The sequence below is a fragment of the Protomyctophum parallelum genome, assembly GCF_964188405.1.
Source record: "Protomyctophum parallelum genome assembly, chromosome: 16".
In the NCBI taxonomy this organism is placed as follows: Eukaryota; Metazoa; Chordata; class Actinopteri; order Myctophiformes; family Myctophidae; genus Protomyctophum; species Protomyctophum parallelum.
In genome coordinates, this window is record NC_139711.1 from 17,888,882 (window position 1) to 17,899,369 (window position 10,488).

Consider the following 10,488-nt stretch of genomic DNA (forward strand, 5'->3'; position numbering starts at 1 on the left):
CAAAGAGATTTTCTTGTCAGATGATGACGTGCTGTAATGATCTCATTGAGACCAAATTGCAAGAGCATGGAGTTGCATTTGTGTAGACGTTTTGCTGTTTCGGAAAGATTGTGAGAGTTAGCTATAGATTAAGCATGCACATTCTTTCCCTACATTTTTGCAAACTAAAGTTCCAGCTACACAGCTAAAGGAGGAGGGGAAAACAATGACATGTCATGTCAAAGCTCCACCCAGGCATGAAAAATGTCTTCCTCCCTCGCATTCAGTGTTGTCTGAGGGCTTTTGAGCCAGGCTTCCTTTGCCTGGGTCTGTAGTATGTGTTCTGATTGAGCAACAGGGAACATGTCTGGCCCTGAGAACTCTTAAAGGAACATAAGGCATTGAGCTCACAGAGGGATATGACATCAGCACTGACCTAGTCAGTAGAGCAGTTTAGAGCGTCACAGTCCCGCCCCCTTTCATGACGACGCCAGGCCCAGGAAATAATTCCCAATGCATTTTTCCCCATAGACATTTCGAAAAGTATTTATTTAAAGACATTTTAAGCATCGTACAAAGCGAGTTGTGACAAATCATGACAACAAACACAATATTTTGGACCAAACAAATAATTACAAAGAAGAAAAAGAACAAAAAAAAATGTTGTAACCTGCCGTTTTTTTCTTCTAATCAATTGTTCGGCCCAATTCTTTTTGTTTAATGTCATGATTTGTCACAACTCAAGTTGGCTTTGTATGACGCTTAAAAGGTCTTTATATAAATTCGCTTTGAAATGTCTATGGGAAAAATGCATTAGGAATTATTTCCTGGGCCTGGCGTCGTCATGAAAGGATGCGGGACCACGACGCTCTATTGGGGTGAATGTTTAAACATGAGGGGTGGTGGCTAATGGACCGGGTTGTTACACTTGGGTTTTAGGGCAGCAATCTCTGCCATACTTTCCCTTACCTTAACCATGCTGGAACAAATACCAGTGATTACAACTTGTAGCCTCAGGCTCTCACTGCTGTCTTACTCATGTGTCTGTCTTATAAATGTGAATCAGAGAGAGGGCAGAGGTTTGAAGGAAGGGTCGCTTGGTTTTGCTGACACTGGTCTTAGTGGTCAGTCCCAGTACAGTACACAGAGCTCAGTGTATACAAGTCCATCAAGTCTTTGCCTGAGGCGAAGAGACGTTTGCATTCCTAAAGCTCAATGAAGCATGATAGCCAACGGTACTACAAGCCCCACCCTGCGCAGGAAATATTAGTAATTGGCTCTCAGTTGTAGCCTGAAGTGGATTTGGAAGGGCATGAAGCATGCTATCATAGCATGACGAATTGGCGATATATATTTTTCATTTAATCACACCATAACAGATTTAGTTAAAATTGTTACAGTAACTCCTGACTTTTGTCTCATCAATAACACACTATTATACAAAACTCTTTTACCAGTACTACAGAGCAGGAAATCGGCCTTCAGTTAAACTATGTTTGGCGTCAATGTCACCCAACAGCAGCCAATCAGACTCATTGACCGGAAGGACACAATACATCAACACATAGTAGCCTACATAAGTGCCTCTTGGTGGCATTGCCACCTGAAATATGCTGCGGTCTTCAAACAAGGAAATAGGGAGTAAAGGTGGTCCGCATGATCGCATGGAAATCCTCTGGTTGTAGAAAGACTAAATTGTTCACCAGAAGCATTTTCATGCAAACAGTCGGATGTCGGACCCTTTTCGCAGACGGTAAGCCTGTTACGTCATTTCCTGTGTTGCCTGTTTGCCGTCTGGCGGCTGTGTTGTCAGCAGCACGGACGGGACAAACAACAAACATTGTTATATTTATTATTGCGCTGCTGTGATTAAAACACACACTATCACTGTTAACACACTGTTAATTATCCTACTTTCCTATTCTGTGGCGATCTTATCGCTACTCGGGTTGGTTGTTTGGCGTAACGTCTCCTTCCGTCGGCTCGGCCGAGCGATGGCGATGGCTTTCCACCACCCCTTTCCTCCCGGCAGGTTCCCCTCTCGCTCTAGCGCTCTCTCCTGCGCTGTATGCAATATGTATAGTTACAGCCCTGACACCTTTGTTGCTTCGGACGTGTTTAACAGAGACAGAGTCAAGTGTCATTTGAAATGAGCATGTGACACTATCAACAAGGTGATCAATTTGAGAAGGACTATATATTTTGTTCTCCTCACCTACAAAGCTCTCAATGGTCAGGCACCACAATACAGTATCTCAAAGAACTCATCGATCCCTACAAACCAATTAGAACACCAGTGCGTTCACAGTATGCAAAAATGCTTACTGTCCCAAAAAGATCAAAAGTTACAATAGGAGGCAGGGCGTTTAGGTCCCAGGCACCTCAGCTGTGGAACCTTCTCCCGGCTTCGGTCCGTGGGGCTGACACGCTCTGCACATTCAAGATTAGGTTAAAAACCTTTCTCTACGACAAAGCCTATAGCTAGACTTGTCTTCAGTACTCGCTCACCCGAGAAAGTCATAGGGTGAGAACTGAGTAAGGGGAACCTCCCGCCAAAACCCGCACCTGTGTTGTGTGTCTGCTAAATGCCAAAATCGTACATTGTTTATGTAGCAGTGTTTGTAATATACACTGTATAGGCTCCAGTAAGGCCTGCCACTAACTCAACATCTGGGGAATCCCTCACGGAGTCTCTTTTCGTCTTCCACTTCGCAGTTCAGTGGACCTCTAATATTAACCCCTAACTGACTGCCGAGTGTGACCATGGACCAGGTCTCTTCATGGAGCCCATCAGAAGTGTGACCTTGGACCTGGCCTCCTCACAGAGCACGACCTGGACCAGACGCGAACCAGGCCCCTCCACGGAGCCCACCAAAGTGTGACCGTGGACCCCCTCACAGTGCACGACCATGGACTGCTATCATATTTTTACACCACTACACTATATCCTAATATTCTCATACATTATATATTATTATTATTATCCGACAACATTGTTATACCATATATTATCCTAAACCATTTCATTCATTATTATTGTTATTGCTACTACTTGTATTTGCCTTTATCTCCTTCCCTGTCTATCTCTCTTCTATTCTTTCTTCCTATTCCCCTAGATCTGTGGTGATGTAATTTCCTGTCTAAGAAATACCTCACTGACATCTGAGCTCATAAGAGTGTCACAATCTTCAAACTATGAGGTAATAAAGGGTCAGTCCTAACACAGACTTTGCTCAGTGTGAACTGTGTGATGACAGATAGTCAGCTGTGTCCTTCAATAGTTGAGCAGTTGAAATTAATAACCATGATATGTCCATCATTTATTCTGAACCCTCCGCGAAAAGGCCCATCTGTCCTGACCCCTTATTCAACATTTATACATTATTGATAATTAGTATGGACTTATATGGTTATTCGTCTCAACTGCACAGTTAACCACTTGGAACCTAGTGTCCATCCATATTTCTGGGGCCATCATTTCAGCTAAAGTAGCAGGTCAACAAGCTCACACCACGTTGCATTGAGTTGTTACGACATGCTGTGAATTTCTTAGATCGGCTATTTTCGGCAAGCCAATTTGGTGCATTACCGGACCAAATATAGAGCCCTGAAGAGCCCAGGTCAAATAATTATATAGGATTTAATTGGTTAACCACTTTCAACCTGGAGCCCCTATTTTGGGTATGTCATTATATGTAAACTTACATTTTCGACTTCCAAAATTCAAAATCTGAGAAAACAGAGAGGTTTGCAAATTCGCTAGTTTTGTTATCTTTTAAATACAGTTGGTCTTAAGTGGTTCCGTTATTAGATTAGGTCATGTCAATAGAGATGACACACGTAACTGTCAAATCAGAAACCACAGTGATATCAGCTCACTCAATGGGACAGAAAGTAACTGAAATCCCCTCTTATCTCACATACTTGGAAGTGAAACAATGAACTCAAATTGTAACAAGAACGCCAGTGTAAAACGTCACAGGGACACCTTAGCATTATTGACCCATTAAGACTTGAGGCCAATTCTACTATAAATGACTAATTTCTTTTTCCTTAATTTTTTTTATTCCACGATTTTATCACCCGGTGCCAATTGCCTAAGCTGTAATCCTGGGCGCTACGCTCCCTCTGCCAACCTGGGGAGAGCCGCGAACTGAGCTCATCAAAAAATATTTTGATATTATATATTTTCCATGTCGCTCACCCCTAACGGGGTGAACATGCAAACTCCCAAAGGTCCTTTCGTCAACCCCACCTAGGGTGTTGGTGCTGATGACGTGGAGGAGAGAAGAGAACACGCCCCCCAGCACCCACAGCTTTCCCAGCGGGAATCAAACCCGGGACCTTCTAGCTGTGAGGCGACAGCACTGCAGACTGTGCCACCATGACCTGCTGCATCATGTGCCTGCTAAAGCAGTACTTCTCAAACGTTTCCATGTCAAGGACCCACGTACATATTGATATATATATATTTGGCCACGGACTGGTGGACATAATCTGAAAATGCTTCATCCCGCCGACCACAGAAGAGAAGTTTTGTGGGGTTTTTTAAATGCAAAAGTATTCAAACTTTTTTAAACACTTGTTTCAAAGATGTTCAAAAATAGAAAATGTACAAGCTCGCCATGAGCTTGTAAATCTGCAAATCTGTAAAAGTGGCAAATCTGCCACTTTTTTTTTTTATTGACACAGGTGCTTTCCCGGTTTTAACGGTTAAAGTGGTATACAGGTTTATACAACGTGGTCTGGGTGAATGCTTTCAAACGCACATCACTGAATGAAACACTAGCTCACTCCAATCCAATGAACTGTCGTTCTGCAACTCAGTACTAGCCTAGGCTACATTAAATAGTCATGGAAGGCAGAGGAGCCCCATCTGGGGCTATCAAGAGACATCAATAGCTATTTGACGTTGCAGTGTTGCTCCACACAGAGATGTACTGTACTGTATAACAACATGTTACATGTGTTGTGTTCATCTCCCTGGGGAGTAAACAGTGAAGTGCTGAGAGAGAGTGATTCTCTACTTGTCTTGATAGAGCACCAAAGTCTGATGTAATTTGCGCATCCGACCTGGGTGACGTTTTTCTTCTTCTTCCCCATTCTAAATTCCCATAGACGTGTTTACTTTAGTTTAAAATCGCAACATAAAAAAGAAGGATATGAAAAATCAACTGATGGCGAGAAAACGCTAATGTTACCACCGCCGAATTAATAACATTTTCTCTATAAACAGACTGTATCAAGTATGAGTGACTATCGTAAATAGCCTAATACAGAGCCACCTCCCTAACAATAGCACTGGGACAATTAGTTTATTTTTGTACCACAATTCTTATATGAGGGGATGAATGAGTGATGTCAGGACTTCAGTTCTATATTTTTGGTAGCTATGGTGAAAAAACAATGCAAAAAACAGCAGATTTACGAGCTCACAACCGCTCCGCCACCATGAGACGTACTAGGGTTAAAGGAGCGAAACGCTGATGAATGGTGGTCCCCAGCTGATGACCCGTTTAGGCCCACAGAGGTGTTCAGTGAGGTGTCACAGCACACCTGTTCAAAAGGCACTGGAGGAGGTGCATCAGGCAGCAATGCCCAGCAGGAATACCATCACCTCATTCACCTGTATCTGATATGTACATCGGCTATGTTTTACCATAAAGTATAAAATAGGGCTGCAATTAAAACTCACAAAAAGATTGCATTTTATATAGCCTATATATATATAGTCACAATATTCAAAATTGCAGTCCCGTGCAATATCTAGTCTCACATCACAATATCGATAATGAATATAATGATACACTGCACTATACTTCCTAGCCCCTTTCAGGACCCTCGGTTACCTTTTCTGAATTTTAGTTCCTCATCGGTTATTCCACTCTACATAGGACGCAGATTTACCTACTCTCTGTTCACGGAGACCTGCTCGGTCGCTTGAGTGTTGGTGAGATGTTTCAAATATATATATTATTTTTTTTCAGGCCCAGGCGGTGACATAACCGTCTGGGCACCCGACTGGTAATACAGTCGCAGTGTGCTGCGGGTTCGACTCCCGAGCCCGACACGGCCTTTACTGCATGTCATCCCCCCCCCCCCCCCCCCCATCTCTCTCCCGTTTCCTGTCAGCTTACTGTCTGTCCCTTCAAAACCAATAAAAGGCGTAAGCCGCAAAAATATATCTTTAAAAAAAAAAGTATATATAACGTTTTTTTAATTATTTTCTTTTGCTTCGCTGAACTTGAAAAAGGAACAAACACCCGCACACTGTCTTCAAATGCAGTGACCAACTTTTATTCAGGGAAACAGCGACGTAACGTTTTGGCCTATGCAGCCTTCATCAGGCTCAGGGGGGCAGTCAGCCAGATATTTCGTGAAGCCTCATTTGAAATCGGTAGTTCATATAATGGCCTGTTGTGGCGCTGGACTGGACCCAAAAAGCCCCATAGCTCCATAGAGGCCCATGTATTTTGGCCCAACTTCACCTAGACTGTATTACCTTAATAAACATGGTCATGAATACTTTCTTCTTCCAGTCACTAGTTTAAAGTCTCATTTCTAATGTCATAATATTCTTTTTGGAAAATTATGGTCCCATTAATTAAAAAAATGACCATAAAGTCGCGTATGTTCTGAGGGGCGTGGCTACCGTTACAGTCTATGATCGGGATTCCCCTCCCACTCAAGAGTCTTCTCCTCCCACTCGAGTCAAAATAAAAACCAACGGAGAAGAAGGGGGGAAGTCCCGCCTCGTTGTCTGGGCAGCCAATGACCAGCTGGTACAAAACGGAGCCAGCCAATGGCCAGCTGGTACCAAAAGATGGCGACTTACATCAGGAATTAGCATATCATTACAGGCTTCATTTTACGTTCATGTTAGACCCGGGGAACGCTTTGTCCATATTTTTTACAGTCTATGATCAGACTATCTTTATGAACACAAATGTGTAGGCTGTCTGGCTGAACTTGACTTCCTTGTTTACTTCCCATTGTACCGCCTCCCTCACAGAGACTGGCTAGCTGCACGTCCTAGTTACTGCCTCTGATTGGCCGACCGCATACATGCAGGATGTTTATAATGCTGTTGTGTCGTGGGAGGCGGGACATAGGAAGTGAGGAAGAGAAATTTTCAGAGAAGCCTAAACTTCAAAAAAACTTAACGGCGGCCTGGGCCATGGCTCAGTGGTCCAGGCACCTTGGCTGGTAATCCAGTCTGGCAGTGTGCCGCGGGTTCGACTCCCGATCCTGACGGCCTTTACTGCATGTCTTCCCCCCATTTCCTGTCAGCCTACTGTGTGTCCCTCCATATAAAAAATATATATATATATATATATATATATATATATATTATACACACACACACAGCTAGCCAGTCTCGGTGAGGGAGGCGGTACAATGGGAAGTCAACAAGGAAGTCAAGTTCGGCCAGACAGCCTACAAAAAGGATGCTTTCCCATTAGTGTTCATAAAGATAGCCTGATGAAGGCTGCATAGGCCGAAACGTTGCCGTTTCCCTGAATAAAAGTTGGTTACTGCATTTGAAGACAGTGTGCGGGTGTTTGTTCCTTTTTCAAGTTCAGCGAAGCAAAACTTAAAAAAATATATTAAAAATACTTAATGGCAACTCCGATTAGCGCCTTTTCGCACACGTTTCTGCGGTCTCCTAAAGCTGTTGTATGCATCTTTGAAACATCTCACCAACACTCAAGCGACCGAGCAGGTCTCTGTGAACAGAGAGTAGGTCAATCTAAACCTATGGAGAGTAGAATAACCGATGAGGGACCCTAGGGTACCTAGGGTAACCGAGGGTCCCGAAAGGGGCTATATACTTCCCTGACTTTAATAATACCCATTAAAACCGGGTAAAGCACCTGTGTCATTTAAGATTTTTGCGTTGGCTATTCAAAAATAGCATATATTCAAGCTCACAGTCCATCATGCTGCAATTTTTGAACATTTTTTGAGTGTGAGAACTACTGATTTAGAAGGCATTTGTAGAATCGTCCTCATCAGGTCTTAATGGGTTAAACTTGCTGCCAAATAATACACTAAGCACATTCACTAATATGCTTAGTGTAGAAATTCTGCTACTGAACAGACATCATCATGATGATATTTTAACCATGCATGCCTGCCTGTCTGACTGGCAAAGTAGAATGTGACTTTGTCTCCATGTCTCTTATGGTAACAACTAACTAAACAGTCAACAGTGTGCAAACCAGTCCAACTCCAAAACACCTACCAGCTTTTTGTTTTTCCCCTCGTCCTCGTTGGACTTCTTCTTAGATGGTTTATTCGGGTCCTCTCCTCCGCCACTGGCCTGGTCCATTTTGGGTTGTTGAGTTCCGCTCAAATAATTAAAAGTTGTGTAAAAACAAAACTTAGGGAATAAACAACTCCCGCCCGGCACGTTTGCCAACACAAAAAAGGCAGCCAATGTTAAGTTTTCTCAAAAGCCATTCCGTTAAAAGTAGTGTTTAAAAAATTGATTTATAAGTTTGAGTGCTCAAAAAAAACTCTTTTAGTTGTATCCAGTTAGGGCGGAGGTGTGGTAGTTCAGTTGTAGGCTCTATGATCTATCCGTCCTCAGCTCACTGGGAAGACGCTCTGAAAGGAACCAGAACACGTGTTATAATATTAATAATGACAATCAATCAATCAACAAGCCTCACCAGCAGCCGCGTCTCCTAGGCTGCACGTACAGTACACACACGTTTGTTTATCTCGTTTGGGATTCTCAGCACGTGTTTTCCCACAATACACTAATTAGTATGCAGACACATTCCAAATGAACACAACACAAGTAAATTTAAGGAGAGGGACAATAGCATATTGTATACTAGATATGAAGATTTGTAGCCGCTCTGTAGCGCCAACAATGTTTACAATATCAGGGGGGGAAACATGTTTTGGAAACAAACTAGCAGGGTGTGTGGAGCAGCCTAAAAAACTAACCGATACGATACTTGGACGACAATGTAACAATAATAGTCTGAGAGCTGTCAACGTGCATCACCGAAGCATCATTCAGCAGCCATCACACCAGCACAGCCACCATTCACAGTATTTATTAAAAAAACGTTAAAAAAAATGAAACTAAATAAATCACCGCTGTTCTCTCTCTCTGCTTGGGGGGCTACTTTACATTATACTGTGTGCATCATTATGTCCTGCCAACCAACTGAACCCCCTGTAAACAAGACACCTTATCACCGGGGGTGATATTTATTTCACCGCCACAATATCCGACCACCCGCCACCATACACAACAGACGCCATTAAATATAATGTAATAATTAAATAACCTGTCAAAGAAAACTCACAAAAAATCCCAGAGCTTACCCTGGTCGCAACCAAACATGAAAGCCAGGCCCCACTGTAAGGCCCGCCCACCGCGGAATGCGCGGAACGCGATTGGCCCCGGCGACGGCGTCGGCGCGGGAGATCCCGGCCGCCATTGGTCACGTCGCGTGGCAGTCGAGGGGTCGACCAGACCGACGCTGAAGAGGAGGAGGCTGTTGTGTGTCATACACCGCTCCCTCTCACAGCAACTGCATGATGATGCGATGTACAGTCACAACAGATCTGTAAGCAGCATCACACATCAAGCATGAGAGAGACTGAGAGGGAGACACAAGGGCGCAATACCGCGCCCCCATTGTCTCAATTTTGAGACAATGGGTAGCAATCAGGTAGCAATCAGATAATCTAATATTTATATATATATATATATATATATATATATATATATATATATATATATATATATATATATATATATATATATATATATATATATATATATATATATATATATATATCAGATTGGTATCATGCAAGGTATTTCATTTCATTGTTACAGTCGGGTGACATCTTTCACATGCAGTCGATGGAATAAAGATAGGCCTTGTGCTATTTTCTATCCTGAATATATGAACCTCTTTGGTAACACTCACACTGTCAGCAATTATAAATTAGTTATAAGAACTCATAAATACTCATAATGTAATATACACTTGATACTATTAATCATAATGATATTATATGATATATGATATGATGACAATAATCATACAACACATGAAGCATTCTATGACTTATAAAGGGTGCACACACTTTTGACGTGAGAGCTATACTTTCAAAATGATCAGCTCAACAAGATCTACCCACCATTGCTGAAAATAGTTTACATATAGGACAAATGTACTTGGAATGGGGAATAGAGGGGGAGATCAAAATCTAATAGGGGGTTTTTGTATTTAATTTGTAATGCTACAGACATTTGTGCACAGCAACACTGTTGAAAACAAAATATTGCATTGTGAGTTTGAGTTTACAGGCCCCTTTTGTCAATCAATCAAGTCACCTTTAACTCAAGTGGCAGATTGCAAAAATATTTTTTTATATAGTTTAAATATTATTTAGGGACATGTCCTGTGATCTACCTGCACAGCCTTTGTGATCTACTGGTAGATCGCAATCTACCTTTTGGGCACCCCTGACTTA

The 10,488-nt window shown here is 42.4% G+C and overlaps 1 protein-coding gene across 4 annotated transcripts in view; it reads right to left on the reverse strand.

Annotated features, from left to right (window-relative positions):
* The window catches only part of diaph2 (diaphanous-related formin 2), a 589,988-nt gene extending 581,404 nt beyond the window's left edge, over positions 1–8,584 (reverse strand). For all 4 annotated transcript variants that reach the window (XM_083785413.1, XM_083785414.1, XM_083785415.1 and 1 more), the window contains exon 1: positions 8,225–8,584. In XM_083785413.1, coding sequence (XP_083641539.1) covers positions 8,225–8,311 — 87 coding nt within the window. In that variant the 5' untranslated portion in view covers positions 8,312–8,584. The remainder of the gene's footprint in view (positions 1–8,224) is intronic.
* Positions 8,585–10,488: the final 1,904 nt, after the last annotated feature.